The sequence below is a fragment of the Anser anser genome (assembly GCF_964211835.1).
Source record: "Anser anser genome assembly, chromosome: 18".
NCBI lineage: Eukaryota > Metazoa > Chordata > Aves > Anseriformes > Anatidae > Anser > Anser anser.
In genome coordinates, this window is record NC_139739.1 from 9,804,425 (window position 1) to 9,822,044 (window position 17,620).

General features: G+C 64.6%; 3 protein-coding genes across 3 annotated transcripts; 2 read left to right on the forward strand and 1 right to left on the reverse strand.

The window, feature by feature from the left end:
- Positions 1-393: 393 nt before the first annotated feature.
- SLC25A1 (solute carrier family 25 member 1) lies at positions 394-11,893 on the forward strand. Its single transcript, XM_083803581.1, has 9 exons — positions 394-562; positions 8,784-8,891; positions 9,008-9,107; positions 9,261-9,399; positions 9,495-9,579; positions 9,783-9,887; positions 10,099-10,214; positions 10,359-10,432; positions 10,618-11,893. Exons 1-9 carry the CDS (start codon positions 472-474, stop codon positions 10,730-10,732), a joined length of 933 nt encoding a protein of 310 aa, XP_083659707.1. The 5' UTR covers positions 394-471; the 3' UTR covers positions 10,733-11,893.
- Positions 11,894-12,032: 139 nt separating this feature from the next.
- LOC310883385 (somatomedin-B and thrombospondin type-1 domain-containing protein-like) lies at positions 12,033-14,982 on the forward strand. Its single transcript, XM_083803586.1, has 5 exons — positions 12,033-12,869; positions 13,619-13,801; positions 13,893-13,983; positions 14,345-14,518; positions 14,636-14,982. The coding sequence occupies exons 1-5, from the start codon at positions 12,281-12,283 to the stop codon at positions 14,739-14,741; spliced, it is 1,143 nt and encodes a 380-aa protein (XP_083659712.1). The 5' UTR covers positions 12,033-12,280; the 3' UTR covers positions 14,742-14,982.
- A 377-nt stretch (positions 14,983-15,359) lies between these two features.
- On the reverse strand, positions 15,360-17,506 carry LOC310883376 (uncharacterized protein). The gene is made up of 2 exons (XM_083803571.1): positions 16,457-17,506; positions 15,360-15,839 (listed from the first exon to the last, which is right to left on the reverse strand). Exons 1-2 carry the CDS (start codon positions 17,274-17,276, stop codon positions 15,631-15,633), a joined length of 1,029 nt encoding a protein of 342 aa, XP_083659697.1. The 5' UTR covers positions 17,277-17,506; the 3' UTR covers positions 15,360-15,630.
- Positions 17,507-17,620: the final 114 nt, after the last annotated feature.

Sequence of the window (17,620 nt, forward strand, 5' to 3'; positions counted from 1 at the left end):
GTGGCTTAGCTTTTCACTTTGGGGATTTATCTGGAGCACCCCGACGAGCAGCCTGTTGGGTTTCTCTTCCGACTCCGAGCGCTGGGCGTTCCCTGCGGTCACTGCCCGGCCTTCTGCTCCCCGCCGGGGGGGCAAAGCGGGGTGTAGAGCAGCACCCCCGGGGCCAGCAGGGGCCACGTTCACCTTGTACCGCTGCGAACGCCCAGAAATTACAGCTCGGGGTGCTTTTCACATCCAGCCCCGTCCTACGCTCCCCCGGGGGAGGTGTCTGCGCCACCGGCGGGCGGGGGACCCAGGCTGCACCCCAGTGACTCACCCGCGGGCTGCGGGGCCGGCCCTGGCTCGGCTCGGCTCGGCTCGGCCCGCCCCGTGAGGATGTGACGCCGCCGGGGCCGCCCCTCGGCGGGCGAGGCCCTAAAACCCGGCCCCGGCCGCCGCCGGGCAGCGCAGGAGCCGCGGAGCAGCGCGGCCATGCCCGCCCCCGCCGCGCCCCGCAGCCTGGCCGCCGCCGCCCCCGCCGGCAAGGCCAAGCTCACGCACCCCGGCAAGGCCATCCTGGCGGGTAAGGGGGCGAGGGGGGGTCCCCGGTGGCCGCAGGTGGAAGAAAAAGGGCGGTGGGAAGAGGCCGGGGGCGTGCCCGCCGCCGCCGGTGCCAGCGTGGGCATCCGCGCCCCGCCGCGGGGCCGGGGCAGCGCCCGGAGGTGCGGGGCCGGGGGCAGCCCCCGGGAGCCTCCCCCCGCGCCTTCCCCGGGGGCTCGCACGCCGCCGGAGCCGCCCTCCCGGTGTCTGGGTGCCCCCGGCGCTGATCCCCGTTCTCCTGCCCTTCCCCGGGGGTCCGGGCGGGCTCGGTGCGCGGCGGGAGCCAAGGCGCTGCCTCCCGCTGGGGCCGGTCCCAGCCCGGCGCTGGACGGAGCCCGAGGCGGCGGCAGGCTGGGTGCGCTGCCTGCGGGCTGCTCCGCGGCTCCCTCCTTCCCCTGCCGGGCGTCTTCTTGCGGGACGGTGCCCAGAGCGCAGGCGAGCGCCTTCTCTCTGAAACGAGCCATCGCAGCCTTCGCCCGATCCGCAGGCGTAACGCTTTTGTGTTTTCCAGCCGAGTCCCCCCCTCCTGCGATCGTGCCTTTGTTCCTCTGCCCAACTGTCAGCTCCCCGCCGAGGCCGAGCCCTGGCCTCCCCCAGCAGAGGCTTGGCCGGGGAGGCTGTGGCTGCCCTCACGGCTGGGTGCCGGGAGCCCAGCCCTGGCCGCTCCCCTCCTGCTGCCCCCTGCCCCAAGTGGATGCGTGCAAAGGGTGCCGGAGCCTCCCCGGGTCACATCCTGCCCGGCTGGAGGACTGGGGTGCAACCGTGGCCAAGGGAGCCTCATCCAGCAAAAATCCCGGTGAGGGTACAAGCTGCCTGCTTGGGCTCCGGATCTGTACTACCACCCCCCTTGGAGAGTTAGCTCAGCCTTGCTCTTACACCTTTTATTTAGAGGCCTTTAAAATAGGGTTTAACCCAAGTTTAGGATGGGGAAGGACAGGCTGCTTGCTCCCACCCAAAAACCCCAGTCTTTCCCAGCTTGCTGCCCACGCACAGTGTGTCGGGTTACTGCTGCCTGGACCCATGCGTCAGGAGGCTTCCACAGCTCCTGTGTGGGTCCCTAATCGGGGATCATCAGCTGTAGGTGGCTTAGTGGTGTGCGCTGGAGGAGGCTGCAGCGGGCCTGCCCTTCCCTTCCTGGCCAGGACGCCTGGAAGCTGTTCTGCTCTGAACCAAGGGGCCCAGGGGCTCGGCCAGGCGCTGGGCTGTGCAGCCCAGCACAACGCTGCACATGCCTGCACTCGGAGGAGCCCTCATGGGTCCACGTGAGGCTGCGGAGGTGGAAGAAGGGCCCTATTGAGATGCTAGTCCTCTCCTTGCAGGCAGCAAATCAGAGTAATTGGTTAATGGGCAGAAGTCCAGCCTTGCCTCTGTGGCATCTAATTGTGTTACAGAACCACAGCAGTGCTGGAGCGCCGCTGTTAACTCGCTGCGCCCCGGGCTGCTCGGGGGTGCGGTGCAGTCAGGGGGTGCCCGCGCTGACCCGAGGGCATTCCCAAACCCCTGCCAGCACGATGCGTGCCTGTGACCTCCAGAGCTCTGCTTTTTGGAGAGCTGGAGGTGCTCAGGCAAGACCATTCCAACTGTGCTGTGCTTCATCTGCCTTGCACTGGCTGTGTTAAGTATCCTGCTCTGAGTGCACATCTGCTACTGCACCCTGCGCAGCCCAGACCCTCTGCCATGGGTCCTTCTGCTCCCTTGTGCCACCCGGACCCGAGCAGTGTGGGTCTGGCACTTCTAAAAGGATGCCAGCGAAGCTCTCGCTGCCAGTTCTTCTTCTTCATTGTCACCACAGACAAACAAAAAGTTAAAAATTAATTTGCAAATGGGCCCTCCTGTGTCCAAGCAGTTGCTGTGTGCCAGGGCAGCCGTTCACCTCGCTGCGGCCACAGCGCCTGCGCCTCTGCTGAGAGCGCTGCTGGCGCCGCGTGGCCGGGACACACGAAGGCAGCCTGGCCGTCCTGCATGGTGCAGCTTGGATTTGGCTTTAGAGGTGCTGCAGGCATCAGCACATGCAGTCAGAGAGGGGTGCGGATCCCTGCCGCTGCCTCGCCCCCTGGCCCTGAACCCATATTGCAGAGCTGTGCTGGGGTCCTGGAACCGGATCAGAAGTGTGACATACAGCTTTGGTGTGACTTTGTCATGCTGAAACTTGGTTAAAAGATGGGTAACTGTGCAGGCTTTGTGCTGAGTGGGCATGATGTGTTTCTTTCTAACTCACATGCTGGCTGTTATCTGGTGTGAAGCTGGCATGGCTTTCTCATGGGCTGTGGCTGATCAGATGGCCAGCTTGTACTGCACTGCTGGGTGAGCTGCTAGCAGGGAATCCAGCCAGGTCTCCCTCCTCACAGCAAGCTTTTGTTTTCCTCACTGCCATCTTCCAAGCAAAGCCTTAGCCCATGGGGCTGCTAGCTCCTCCCGCGGCGCCAGGCGCTGCCGTTCCCCTCACTGAGAGCTGGCTGCAGGGCCGGCAGGACCCAGACCCAGAGCTCTCCAAGCTCATTTTTTGGGCACCGCAGGGCTTGAGGCCAGCCTGCAGGAGGTTTGTCAGAGCCCCCAGGTAGCAGGCAAAGCCCCGCACCCCTGCGCTGCTCGTGAGAACTTTGCTCCTGGTTAGCAGTGGCTGCCTGATGAAAGGCTTTGCCTGCCCTGCCCAGAGTTAAGTACAGACTGACTCCGTTTTTAGCTGGCTTTGAAGCCTGGGGTCTGTTCCCTCCCCCGGAGAAGCCGCCCGCTGCCTGCACGGTGCCTCTGCTCGCCGTCCCTGCCTCTGTGTAATCCTGCCTCGCCGGGGAGGCAGCGCTGCTGGATGCTGTCCTACGCGGCGCTTGATTTGGAAGGAGCTGGCAGTGGTCGCGGCTGCTGCTCTGTTGTTTGCTGCAAACGTCGAGTGCCGCTGGGAATGGCAGCGACATGTCCTTGGAGTGGGGCAGGAGGGAGAGGGGATCCTGCGGGCAGGAAGGGAAGGGCACAAAGCTGCACCTTCAGCAGGGAGTCCGGGTACAGGTAAAGAGCAAGGTAGCAACTAGAGCTTTAGTTTCCTCTTCTTTGTTTATCTCTTGATACAATCTTTCTTAGGAAGTGCTATACCTGCCAAAGAGGAGTCCAGGTCTGGGTGTGAAAGCTGCTCCTTACAGGAGGCTCCTTCCCAAGTGTCTTCAGTCCACCAGGGCGCTCCTGGAGGGCAGCAGTCATCCTGCCCAGGTCCTGCTCGCTCCCAGTTCCTCTGCTCGTGCAGCTGCTGCGGGAGCTGCAAGCAGCCCCAAGGCCATGGTGGGGAGGAGGCCGCCAGCCCCCGGGCTGCGAAACCACCCCGAGGTGCTCAGCGGCTGTGGTCTGAGTGAGCTCCGTGTGAGCTGGGGCTCAGCCCAGGCCTTTGGAGCGTGCATCGCCGAGCTATCCGCCTGCCCGATGCTCTGCTTGCCGTTCTGCAGGGCACCATTTTCTGTGGGCTGACGTAAATGGAGGGAAAGAGCCGTCCGTCTTCACAGCGGCACTCAGCAGCGCGAGCTGACAGCTCGGGGATGTTGCAGTGTCTCCCGTCGCTGGCGGCCTTGTGCGGTGCATGCCAATGTGAGGCCCCACTCCTGTCCAGGCAGGGAGCGGTGACCCCGTGCTTGGCCTCTGGGGTCTCTGGGTCGCTCCCCTGTCAGCAGGAGTTGATATTTTGCTGTCTCTGTTGTCTCGCCATGCTCCAGTGCCTGGTGCAGCACAGCTCCCCTGTGCTGGCAGCTGGGGAGCAGGGACTGTCCCCAGGTCCCAGCAGTGCTCCATCATCCGTGCCCAGCTGGAGCTTGTGGGGGGAATCATCCAGCAGCCCCCAGCTCTGATGTCAGCTCCCTGCTGCCTGTCTTCAGAAAGATTTTGGACGCTTAAAGGTAGCATCTGGAGAGGGGTGGTGGAGCAGGGAGCCAGCGTTTACCCTGTGCTGCTGTCACCCCTCTACTCACAGCATTGGTGACACCAGCATGGAGCTGGGACCTCGGGCTGTACAGGGGGATGGTGCGAGGGCTGGTTGAGCCAGGGGCCAAGTCAGATAATGCTGTGACTGTCAGCAGGGGGAAACAGCTTTTGTCATTATACTCACAGCCGAGGAGTTTAAGATGCGCTATAAAATGTTTTATTACAATATTGGCCCATTCAGAAGCAACTGAGCTGAATGAGCAAGTTGTGAAAGGCCGGCCTGTTGAAACAAGACAGCTCCAGTAAGACTGGGGACAGGTTCCCCCATCCCAGTCCCCAGGACTGCCCGCAGCACTGTTGGCGTGGGGATGTTTGCTGACACGGGGTACAGAGGCACTTCGTGTTTGTGCTGCTGTGCGTGCCCCCAGGGCTATAAGGCTTTCTCCAGCCTGTCCATAGCCTGTCACGGTGACGAAAGTGCCCACGTGTGTATTTACCAATGCAGATGATGAAACCCAGCGCGCCCCACTGGCCTTGCCCATATCAGATGGGAGACCTTCCAGGGCCCTGGCCCCTGGGGCAGCGGACGGATGTTTTCTGAGAAGCGCTGACCTGTTGCAGGACACTTTCCCCATTCAAACAACACCATGGGTAGTCCTCAGGTAACCTGGTTTCGAGGAAGCGGCCATGCTGTGAGCACAGTCCTGCCTCTTCTCACCGCTGCTGAGACCCGCGGAGCAGCCCAGCCTCGGCCTTCCCCGAGGACGGGGCTCTGAAGGGGAGGATGTGGAGGTGCTGCTTTATGGGGTGTGCTGCAGGAGGAGGTGGCCCAACGTGGACTGTGAGGTCTGCAAGGTGCTGGGTGCCCCAGCCAAAGCCATTGCCTCGGGGGGAGCTGGCCCAGGCCTTGTTTTTGGGGCCCAGATTTTGGGGCCTGGCTCTCGGGGCCTGGCTCTCGGGGCCCAGCTTTCCCAAGCCCGTTGCACAACGTGGCTCACAGCAGCGGAGGGTGGAGCCCGTTGAACCAGTTTCCCTGCTGCACACATCGGAGGGTTTCTCCACCACCCAGTTTAGCCTGGTTGTGTAAATCGGACGGCGCAGAGGGGCTGGCACAGCGGGGCCGTTGCAGGGGGCTTCGCTGCTGCCAGGGCTGCGGGGAGCCACAACGAGCTGCCAGGCTGTGGTCATGATTCCTGATCTATAGCGCCCTGCTGGACTTTGATTTTTTTTTTGTGTTGTTCTTTTATCCCAGTTCTGAAGTCTAACCAGGCTCACGGGGAAGGGCACAAAGTCCCCTCATGAGGGAAGGAGCCGTGGGCACAGCATGCACCAGGTGTGTGGCCTGGGCCGTGACCCTCAGCTCGTGGCGTAGACCTGTGCCTCCCGTGGGGGGAGCATGGGACTCGGCTTCCCCGATGTACCAGGGCCTGTGCAGGGCTGAAATCTGGCCGTTCCCCACATGCTGCACCGCCTGCACCAGGCGTGGGTCAGCCCTGTGCTGCCAGGGCCTCAGAAGTAACATCCTGAAAGGATCTTGTGAAAGCTGAAGTCAGGAGGAGCTTTTTGTATGGAAATCAGGTGCTTGTGTGTTTTCGTGGGAAACTGCCCTTAAAACGGAGAGGCTGGGATTGCTCTCCAGGTGCCTACTTCTCATCAGAGCCGTGCAGGCACCGAGGAGCAAAGCACGTCACCACAGCCCCCGGTGCCTGCCTCGCTCCCAGAAAGGGCAGTGGATGCCAGCTGGGGCTTTGCGGGGTCTGACAGTGCTGGGGGTCTTCTCCCAAGGCCCCAGGACACAGCTAGCTGTGTCCTCCTGCCCCCAGCACCCATCCTGTGGAACAGGCTGGTGACAGTGCTGCTGGTGTCCCCAGAGCCCCCGAGGAGCTGCTTGCTAATGGTGCACAGGGGCCCCGGCGTCGTCATGAGCTGTGCATGCTCGTGCCCGAGCCGCAGGGCAGCGCCCTCCTGCTGTCCCCAAAAGCCCTTTTTTTCCTTCCTGCCAAGTCCCCGTGGCAGTGTCCAGGAGCTGTGGCCCAACACTGTCCTGGCCCATCCAAAAAGTGAATTACATTTATTCCAGGGAAGTAATGCCAAGCGTGATTTTGACAGTGGGTGCCCCCCTTTGCCTTTCCACCGGGTCTGGGTATGCTGGCAGCGACTGCAGGCTCAGTGCAGGCGGGGAGCAAGCCCCGGCGCCAGCAGAACCCCCCCGATGCATCCCTGAAGGACATCCTTGTCCTCTCTCCATCTCTCATCTTGCTAATGGCTGAGAGCCTTGGCTCTCGCTGGCCTGCTTGCTCTTTCACCCCCTGAGCGGTCGCTGCTGTTGGTGCTGACTCCGCAGTGTTGCAAGAGCTGAAGCGGCTGGTTAAAGTCCGGGTAAACAGGTTGCAGGGCCCTCTGCACCCCCGGCGAGGGAGGGCGTGTTGGAAGGACCCGGTGCTGGGCTGGCTTGCAGGGGATGGGGTGATTTATTTGCATAGAATAAGGTTTCTGCTGGAATAAAAGAGTGTGGGGAGACGAAGCTGAGACAGCAGGGCAGGACCTCTGCTTGGCTTGCCTGCCTGCCAGGCTCGTGTTGCTCTGCCACTCTGCAGGCAGAGGAAAGGCGGAAAAGGCTGCCCAAACCCTAGAGTTCCCACGCTGTCCTGGCCTGCCAGAGCTGTGTGTCCTGTCCCAAAACAGCCGGGGTGCTGCAGAGGCTCTGCGGTGCCAGGGCCTCCCAGCAGCATCCCTCCCCTGCCTCTAGTTGCTTCGTCTGCCCTGCCCGTGGGCACTGCTGTTCGCTGGGCTGTGGTTTGTTTCAGGCGCTTCCCTGCTCCGGGAGCTGCCAGGGCAGCAGCTGGCGCCAGGGGAACGAGTGGGAGCAAATATTGACAGCTCGTGAAGCGTCCGCAGCCGCGGCGTGGCAGCGGTGGGGAGCGGTGCGGTGCTTAGTGTGCCGGGGGCTGCTGCTCTCGTATCGCTGCTCGCACAGAGCTGGAGCTCAGGAGGAGAACAAGAGGCCCCTGTGTGTACTGGGGCTGGCCCCGCGTCCCCTGTGAGGGACGATGCTCCTGGCCCCCTGCGTCACTCAGAAAGTCCTTTTGGATGGCCCCCAGCGGGGCCGTTTCCCTCAGTGCCTCTGCGGGTGTTGCCTGCTGGGATGCCAGGGGCTGATAAGAGGTGTTTGTGCTGGATGAGAGGGGGCTGTGGGTGCCCTGGCCCCGCAGGTTTCGCCCTGCAGAGGTGGCAGCTGCTGGCTTCAGTGCCTGAGACACCGCGGGGCCGTGCTTTTGGAAATGTGCTCTGCTTTGGCTCCCACGCTGGGAGCTGGCACAGCATGACCAGCATGTGCTCTGCACTTTGGCACCCTCCTGGTGCTGGTGCCGAGCTCCCATCCTGCCAGCTTGGGCTTCCCAGCATCCCCGGGCACAGCTGCAGCCAAGGAGCAGCCGCTGTCCTCTATCAGCATCGCCTTGCTGGGCACGTTGGAGTGCTGATAAGTTGAGCCGTGCTCTGCTGTGCAGCGTGGGGGCTGCGTGTTTTGCTGCAGACCAGAATAACCCACTGCATGCCTCACCCTGCTCCTGTCCCAGGGGACAGTCCCTACTGGGGACACCCTGTGGCATTAATCAGGGCCATGCCAGCGGGGCTGCATGCTGGGGAGCCAAAGTGCTGCTGGAGGAGCCAAGATGCAAGAGCGTTTTGCCAGGAGCAGGCACCAGCATGCAGCAAAACTGGGGTTGAACCCCCTCAGCCTGTGCAAACACCCGGGGTCGGTGCTGCTGCTCCCAAAGCTCAGAGTACACAGGATGGTGACGATGCCTGTGGTGCTGGCGTGGCCTTGGGCAGCGCTGTGCAGCAGGGACATCCTCAGCCCCTGTAATCAGCACGTGGCAGCCTCCTCCGCATGGGTCCTGGCAGGGCAGCCGGAGGGGGTTGATTATAATTGTGCCTCTGTGCCGGCACCGCGCCGTCTGCAAGTGGGCTCCTGCTGGTGCTGAGCTGCTGGAGAGGGACGTGAGCAGGTCCTGGGCGAGCTCCGTGCCTCGCGATAGGAGCAGGGGTTTGGATGGAGTATGCATGATGCCATTTGTCTGTGTTGGGTTTATAAATGGCCCCTCCTCGCCTCCGGGCTGCAGCCAGTTGTTGAGGGAGCAGTAGTTTCACAGAGCACCAAAATGGTGGTTTCCAAAGGAAAATGCTCGCTCGCTGTGTGCTTTTGATAACCTGGCCCTTCCTGGACAGACAGTCACCATGTCCATGAGGTACGGGGCCGGCAGGGCACTGCTGCAGCCCAAATTTCCCCTCCTGTCTTCCAGGTGGCCTCGCCGGAGGGATCGAGATCTGCATTACATTCCCCACCGAGTATGTGAAGACGCAGCTGCAGCTGGACGAGAAGGCCAACCCGCCCCGCTACAAGGGCATCGGTGAGGCTGGCGGGCCTGGAGGCTTCCTGGGGGGACAGCGAGCAGGTCTTGGGGGGGGTGAGCATGGTGGCCCTTGGTGCGTTGGGTGACGGTGACACCGCTGTGCTCTGCCCCAGGGGACTGCGTGAAGCAGACCGTCCGTGACCATGGCATCCGGGGGCTGTACCGGGGCCTCAGCTCGCTGGTGTACGGCTCCATCCCCAAGGCCGCCGTGAGGTAGGTGTCCCCTGCGCCACGGGGGGGTCCCAGGGCTGTGCTCATTGGCATTTTCACAGCAGCAAAGCAGGGGTGGCTTTGGGCTCAGCATCCCCCCATCCCTTGGCAGGGTGTGTGGGCACCCCCGGGGTTGTCACTGCGGCCTCTCCGCAGGTTCGGCATGTTCGAGTTCCTCAGCAACCAGATGAGAGACGAGAAGGGCCGGCTGGACAGCACGCGGGGCCTTGTCTGCGGGCTGGGCGCCGGCGTGGCCGAGGCGGTGGTGGTGGTGTGCCCCATGGAGACCATCAAGGTGGGGACAGACAGGGGCCCTGGCTTCTGTCTCCTCCCCAGAGGAGCCCCTGTCCTCCTCGCCTCGGCTGACACCAACGCGCCGTCTCCCCGCAGGTGAAGTTTATCCACGACCAGTGCTCCCCCAAGCCGAAATACCGCGGCTTCTTCCACGGCGTCAGGGAGATCGTTCGGGAACAGGGTGAGTCACGGGGAAGCAGTCACAGGGGGGCCTGGTCACCCCCGTGCTGTGGGAACGGGCAGAGGCTGGGAGCCGTGGCTTGGAGGAGGTCAGCGGGAAGGTCTGGTCTCTACCCGAGGCTGCGGAGCTGCATGGGACCCCCTCGGGGTGGATGGGTTTGGGACGAGGCTGGGACTCCCCACTAACACCTTCCCTCACCACAGGGCTGAAGGGGACCTACCAGGGCTTAACCGCGACCGTCCTCAAGCAAGGATCCAACCAGGCCATCCGCTTCTTCGTCATGACATCCCTCAAGAACTGGTACAAAGGTAATGCGTCCCCGTACCCACGCAGTGCCACCCCGGCTCAGCCTTTCATGATGGGGCACGATAAAAAACAGGGGAAGGGCGTCCTGGCTGTCAGGGGCCGAAGGGTCCTGGTGCTGAAGCACCACCTCACCTGCCTGCTGGCAGCCAAACCTGGCGGCCTTCTCCCTGAGCTGGGCTTTGTCACCACCTCTCAACCTCTCTTCCTCTCCAGGGGATGATCCCAACAAAGTCATCAACCCCTTCGTCACAGGGGTGTTCGGAGCCCTCGCAGGAGCTGCGAGCGTCTTCGGCAACACACCCTTAGACGTGGTGAAGACCAGGATGCAGGTACGGCACCACGGCACAAAGATGCCCCGCGCTCACTGTTCCCACCAGTCAGTTCCTCCTGACTCACTCCAGCTCTGCATCGCCCCTAAATCCCTCCTGGATGCCCTGACTCCAGCATCTGACCCTTCTTTTTCCTCCCCGCAGGGGCTGGAAGCGCACAAGTACAAGAGCACCTGGGACTGTGCCTACCAGATCATGAAATATGAGGGACCCCTAGCGTAAGCCCTCCTGCGGGTGTGGGATTGGGGCTGGAGATGGGTGGGAGCGGGGTCAGCCCGAGCTGGGGGACAGGCCTGGGTGAGGCAGAACCCAGCTGCAGGAGGAAGGAGAAGGGCGATGGGGGCACTTGTGGAGCATCCCCTTGGCTCCCACCCGCACCCACCACCCTCTCTGTCCCCGGCAGGTTCTACAAGGGCACGGTGCCTCGCCTGGGCCGCGTCTGCCTCGACGTGGCCATCGTCTTTGTCATCTACGACGAGGTGGTGAAGTTCCTCAACAAGGTGTGGAAAACAGACTGAGCAGCGCGGGCCGGGGTGGCCGTGCGCCTCCGCCGCCACCACGAGGCTGCAGCTGGAGAGCAATGACCAAGGCCGGAGCTGCTGCTGCCAAGGGCCCAAGTCTCCCGCACGTGTCTGCAGGCCGGGATCACCACCTGGCCCTCCTGTCCCCCCTCCTCCGCCAACCTGGCAGCCTTTATTTATAGGAACAAGCTGTGGAGCAGTTTAAATTATTAGTTGTGCGTGAACATGGCCGTGGAGGCGGGGGAAGCTGTCCTCCCGCACCCCAGGCTGTGCTCACCCGGAGCACGGTGGCTTTGTGTCCCAGTGGGATGTGCCAGCCCCATTCCCCGGTTGGGATGAGCCTGGTGCCTCTTCCTCCTGGCCCCTGGTTCTGCACCTCACAGCAGCCAGCAGCTGCAGCCCCTCAAGCTGCTGGCTGCTTGGGACCAGCTCTTTTTGGGGCTGCTGAGAGCCGTGCCGGTGCAATGCCCCAGCGCTGCCCTTGGGATGCGCCAGGCTCCCAGGCGGCTCGGGGTGCAGCATCCCACCCCAGGTACCCCTCATCCCGGGGTGCTGAGCAGGCAACACCCAAAGTCGCCCAGGCCCTTAATTTCCCTTACCCAGGGGACAGGATCGGGGTGAGCCGGGTGCCCCCTCCACTTGCGGTTTACAGTTGAGACGCGTGCGAGAGACGGGGCGAGGAGGCGCAGCCCCCGTCTCAGACTTGGCCCCTTGGCACATCCCCTCGGCCGGGGGCGACCTCCGATGCAAAACCCTTCTTCCACATTCCCCCCCTGCCCTCCTGCCGCCTCCCGTTCCGCTCCCCGAGGCGGCCCCGTAGGTGACCCCGTAGCTTTCGGAGCTTCACCCCAACCCGTTACTAACACCCGCGCCGCAGCCTTGCCCTGCCCCGCGCTGGGGCTCGGCCCCTCCGCGTTCGTGCCAAAACTTTTCCCTGGGGGAGCGGGCGTGGGGCTCGAGCTCCTCTCCCCTCGTTGTGTTGTCAGCACCGAGCACAGCCTTAAAACTAGCGCGGGAGGGCCAAGGAGGAAAGAGGAAAGCCTGGGAGCGATTCCCCCGGGGCTTTCTGCTTTGAAGCCAGTGAGTTTTGTTTTTTTTATTATTATTATTATTATTCTGTTTTACATTCGCAATTTGAATAAAATCAGTCTGGCTTTAGTGGCTGCGGTGGTGTGCAGGCGGCGCTGCGCGGGGCAGCCCTGGCGCTGCGGGTCCGTGGGTGCATGCAGGATGCGTGCCGTGCTGTCCCCGCGGTGCTGCGGTACGTGGGGGCTGCTGCCAACCCTTCTGGGCTGCTTCCTGCGGAGCCCGGCTGCCCCTCACCGCACGGATGGGGCTTGTCGGCGGCATTGGTCGGGTCCTAGCCACACTGGGGGTACCCAGGGCACTGGGTGGAGTGGGTGCCGTGCTGCACCCCAGATCTCCTGGGTCTTGTGCTGGGCTGTGAGATAAATCCCCAGGGCATCGCTGCTCTGCCTCCCCCAGCCAAGGAAAGCCCCGAACCCTGCCGGGAGCTTTCTGCAAGCGAGGGGGCGATGCCTGGGGATGTTGGCGCTGCTTTTGCCCAGGGTGTGCAGGTACCCGAGATCCCAGGGGTGGCAGGGAGCCCAGCAGGGTGGCAGCGTGATGGTCACGGGGCTGTGCCAGCACCTCAGCGTGGCTGGGGGCTTCATCGGTGCTGGGCTGGGGGCTGCGGGAGGGGAGCGGAGCTGTAGCAAGCCCTTCCTTCCCTTTGCTTTGCATTACCCCTGTTGGGGCTGGGGCTTGTGCCGTGGCATCCTCGCACCCGCCCGTACCGTTCGGAGCCGGGGCGCTGGAGCAGAACGAAACGTGTTTGATCCCTGCGTCCAGCCGAGGGGCGGCGCAGCCCAGCTCCCCCCCGCCCCGGGGGGGACAGACAGCCCCACGCTGGGGACAGGGACACTGCGGGGCGGCATGCGAGGGCTGCTGCTGTGCGGGGGGTGGCTGCTGGCCGCCAGCTACGTGCTGGGCGGCTGCTGGCACCGCTGCTGCCCAGGCAGGAACAACGCCTGCTGGGCTCCAGGTGCCCACCGGGCTCGCTGCTACTGCGACTCCTACTGCGAGAGGACGGGCGACTGCTGCCAGGACTACCAGGCCTCGTGCCGCCGCGCCGGTGAGTGTCGGGATGGGGAGAGCGGGTCAGGATCGGCCCCTTGGCAGCAGGCTCGTGGGGCTGGTCCTTCGGGATTCTCAGGTGCAGCTCGGGCTGGCCCCAGGCTGGCAGGGGATGGGTGATGCCTCTCGTTAGCACAGCTGGTAACGATGGCTGCCAGCAGAGCAGCTGCCAGCAGGTAGCCCTTGGTGGGGACAGCGGCAAGGAGCCCCCAGCCCCGGCAGCTGTGCGTGCTGGCAGGTTTTTGCTATTGGAGCAGCATCCTGTTTTGCGCTTTTTCCCCACTGTGGCGTTCTGGCCGCTCCCCGTGCAGTGACAGAGCCTGCAGTCTGCAGCCGAAAATAACAGGACGATGGCAGCGTTGCCCTCGCAACGCTCACGGCGACCCTTTGGGACAGCAGCACCGGTGGGAGCAGCATGCCTGCCGCCGCTGCACGGGGACACAGGACCCGGGGCTGGGGCCATGTTGGGGATGCGCAGAGCTGAGGGACGCAGCCCCGGAACAATCGCACCCGTCAGCCCTCCCTAATCTCCGCGGAGATTAGCAGGGTCCCAGCTCAGCTCGATGCAGCGGCATGAGAATAAAAGCCTCCGGAAGCGGCGCACAATGCTGCTGGGCTGGGGGATGAGCCTCGGGGGGGGGTCCCGGCTCTCCCCCTCTGCACAGCTTCTCCCCTTTGTCCTTTATACTATTTAAGCTCTTTTTCCCCTCTTTTCCCTCCCCTCTGCTCCTCCGCCATGCCCTGCAGCGGTGGGCTGCGTGGTGGGACCCTGGGGGCCCTGGAGCAGCTGCAGCTCCCCGTGCGGGGTCGGCAGCAAGGACCGCAGCCGCCAGGTCACCGTCCCGCCCCGGCACGGCGGGGAGCCCTGTCCCGACCTCAAGCAGCGCCGCGGGTGCCTGGGGGATGACCCGGCCTGTGGGGCCGCCAGAGGTAACGTGTCCCCCCCCCAGACCCACGTGCCATTTTGCTTGTCCCCACTGCCCGTGAAGTGGCTGTGACCCCACTGCTGCTTCTGTGCCAGGGGTGGCCAAGGTGCTCCCTGACTCCTTCGGCCTGGACTTCAGGGATCCCTGGAGAAGAGCTGGGCTGCAGAGGCCGGAGGAGCCACCCAGGTAGGTGCGGAGCAGTGTCCTGGTGGCCCCTCAGCACCCCCCTCCCCAAACCATGGCCCCTTTCCACAACCCCTCCAAACCTACGGACCCTGTGCATCCTGCTTGGAGCTGTGACCTCTGTGCACGCTCCCTGCACCCAAAACCTGGCCCCTTTGCAGCATCCAAAACCCCACGGCCCCTTTACAGCCCCCAAAACCTATAGTCCCTTTGCAAAAAGCCCTCCCAAAACCCCACTGCCCTTCCCACCCCCTGCACAACCACGACACCTATACACCCCCCACCTCCCCACCGAGAAAACCCTGCAGCATCCCCCCCGCCCTCCAACCAACGTTATTTCTCCCATCTCCCCCCTCCCTGCCAGCTCCCCCCTCCCCAGCTCCTGCGGCTTTTTCCGCCTGACGCAGGTGGCGGCCGCCTGCCGGGGGCAGCCCTGGAGCCGCCGGCTGCAGCGGGACAGGCGGGTGTGCGTCCAGTGCTGGGGGGACGCGCTCCACGGGCACCCCCGCTGCGATGGGCACGGGCTGCAAGGAGCCAGGTAGGTGGCACTATGCCTCCCCGAGGGGCAGCCCCCCCTAAAAACCTGAGAGCAGCTCCCACAGCACCTCGCTTTGGTTTTCACAGCACGGCAACGCGTGCCCGATTTGCCTTCCAGGACGTTCTGGGTGGCCGCCTCCGTGGCGGGGTGTCAGGGCTCCTGGGTGCGGGAGGCGCTGCAGGACGGCTGCACCTGCCCCTCGCCAGCACTCGTCTTTGTGTAGCCCATCCCCCGGGAAGGTGAGCTGAAATTCCCCTCCCTTCTGATTTGAAAAAGCGGGGAAATGAAATAGAAACGTCCCCGTCCTGATTTAATTTCAGCCCTCCGCAAGCTTGCTGCCTGCCTGCGGTGACGGGAGGCAGCTCCTTTGCGATTTCCACTACTAAAAAACGAGGGAACTGCTCAGTCCTCAGCCGAGTGACTAACACTGGAAGAACGGAGGCTGAATCCAGCAGGAGGTGGGAGGACAAGGCAGCGCTGTCCTGCTCCGCTGTGACACCAGCAGCAGAAACAAGCCCCCGAGCAGGCGTTTGGTGGCACGCAGGGAGGAAGGCAGCGTGCTTCCACCTGGACCACCGCGGTTTTGGGGCATCGTTAACGTGACTGCAGCAAAACGTCAAGGGCATCTCGGCTGCTGAGTGTGGTTTGTGGAGCGAAATTAAAGCTAGGCGTGGAAAGCAAGGCGAGGCTCTGGCGATGCTGTTTGCACAGGACGCTGTCCCCGCGGGGCTGCCCACGCTCACCGCCCGCCACGTGCCGGCCCGCAGCCGCTCCCCTTCCCGTCCCCCTACCTGCAGGACCCCCACCACATCCCTGCCCTACACGCGGCACCGGGTGCTCATCCCGCAGAGCTCGCCTTTATTCAGCCACATGTGCCTGCAGGGACCGGTGGGCCCCGTGCCAACGCCCAGGGTGCGCCGAAATGTCCCGTATCCCCCGGGAGAACGGGCTGGTGGATCGTGGCTGTGGGACAGGGCTCCCAGAGGAACCATCCCCACCCCGTAGCAGGCAGGGGCTAAAGGTATCACAGTGCCCATTGCCAGACGAGCAGCTTGTCCCCGTCCCCACCGTGGGGGCAGCTGCCCCGCACCGCCCCAGTGCCCACAGCACCCTCACGTGCCCAGCTCCCTGCGGAGTTTGATGATTTCCAGGAGGAGCTTCTCCTTCTCCAGCAGGATCTTCTCCTTCTGCAGCTGCAGGGTCTCCTTCTGCAGCTCCAGGATCTCCGTGTGCAGCCGGCTCTGCTTCTCCGACACCTCCCGGGCTGTGTGGCTGCAGCCCTGCGGCCCCAGCAGGGGCTCGGCCGGTGCCGTCGAGCTGCCTGCACAGAGCAAAGGAAGGAGTTAGAGCAGGAGAGGGATGCAGAGCCAGGGCAGTCGCTGCCTCCTGTGCAGTGCCCTTTCCATCGCTGAGGTGAGCTGGGCTGTCTGCAGTGGGGATGGAGACACAGCCGTGGGCTGGGGACAGGTTAGGGGTGCTGTGTGCAGCCCCCGTGGGCCTCCAAAAGCTCAAACCTGCAGGATTCAGCCTGTCCCAGGGTACCTCTGCATGCTGCAGTGACGGGTCCGGGGGGGAGCAGGGCAGGATGTGACCCCTGTGTCTGCACAGACGTGGCACTGGCGGGGGAGAGACTGGGCCCATCTCTTGGGAAAAGGCAGATTTTGGACAGATTGGCCATGGCAGAGGAGGAGACCCCAACAAACAGCTGCAGCATCACTCACCAGCACAGCCACCTGAGCTGGCAGCCAGCCCGGCTGCAGAACAGCCCTGCAGTTCAGGTGGGTTTGGGGAGCTCACCCTGATGGGGCTGGGGCCGAGCATCGCAGCGGCTTCAGAAACGGGGCCGGGAGCCTCAGCATGGGGCTGGCTGACCCTGTGTGGGATCGGGTGGGCACGGGGGAAGAGGCAGAAGGTTAGGCAGAAAGATGGGCACCTCACCGTTCTCCTGGGAGGGCGGGGGGCCGGGGCTGTCCCTGCTCTGCGCTGCTGGGCTCGCCGTCACGCCGAGGCACGGCCACGCCAGCGCCGGGCTCAGTGGGCACTTGATCCGGGGGGGGTCGGGGGGGCTGGACGGCAGCACCGGGGCCGTGCCCTGCGGCGAGGCAGGACCGGGGGCTGCCATGCCGGGGGGCAGCAGTCTCTTCTCCACGCCGGGCTGAGGGCCCGCCGGCAGCAAGCTCTCCTTGGAGTCGGGCTCTGCGCCGGGGGCGCCGAGGAAGCCATCGGGAGCGGGGCCGGGGGTGCCCACGGCGCCGAGCATCCTGCGGGCTGGGGCAGCGGCACCGCTCTGGCCGTGCAGCAGCAAGTCCGGGGCGACCTCCAGCATCCCCCCGGCCACGCAGAGGGGCGCGGGCGGCCCCGGCGGGACCCCGGCCGCCGTCACCCTGAAGGACGACCCCGAGAGCAGCGGGTCCGGCAGCTGCGGGCTGGGCTTGTTGAAGAGGGCGAAGATGTTGTGGAAGAGCTTCTCCTGGGGCCGCTGGCGGAGCAGCGGGTGCTTCTCCATGGCCAGGTCCTTGCGGGCGTCGATGACCATGTTGTGCCACTTCTTGCGGATCTCGTCGGGCGTGCGCTGCACCAGGGGGCTCAGCGAGTTGACGGCGGCCGCGATCTCCTCCCAGGCCCGCTGCCGGTCCAGCGTGTTCTTGTAGCGGCCGCTCTTGGGGATCAGGATGTCCTTGCGCAGGCTGAACTCCTCCAGGATGAGGAATTTCTCCTCCTCGGAGAACTTGATGCGCTTGGGCTTGGCCGCGCTCATGCTGCCCCCGCGGCGGACGGTAAGGGGGCGGCTCGGGGGGCTCCGGGGGGCTCGGGGGGGCCGCGCTGACCCCGACCCCGGCCCCCCCGCTGCCGGCAGCCGCCGGGGGGCACCCAGCGGGGCCGCCCGGTCACCCGGCCGGAGCCGTGCCCGTGGCCGCGGCCGTGCCCGGGGCCGCCCCCGGCCGCCCCCGCCGCTCACCTTCCTCCGGGGCCGCGCCGAGCGCCGCGGGAAGCGGATGTGGCCGCATCCTGTTCCGCGCCGGGGCGGGGCCGGTACCGGGGCGGAGCGGCGGCAGCGGGAGCCCCGCAGAGCCCCGCAGCGCCCGGGGCCGCCCCCGCTGC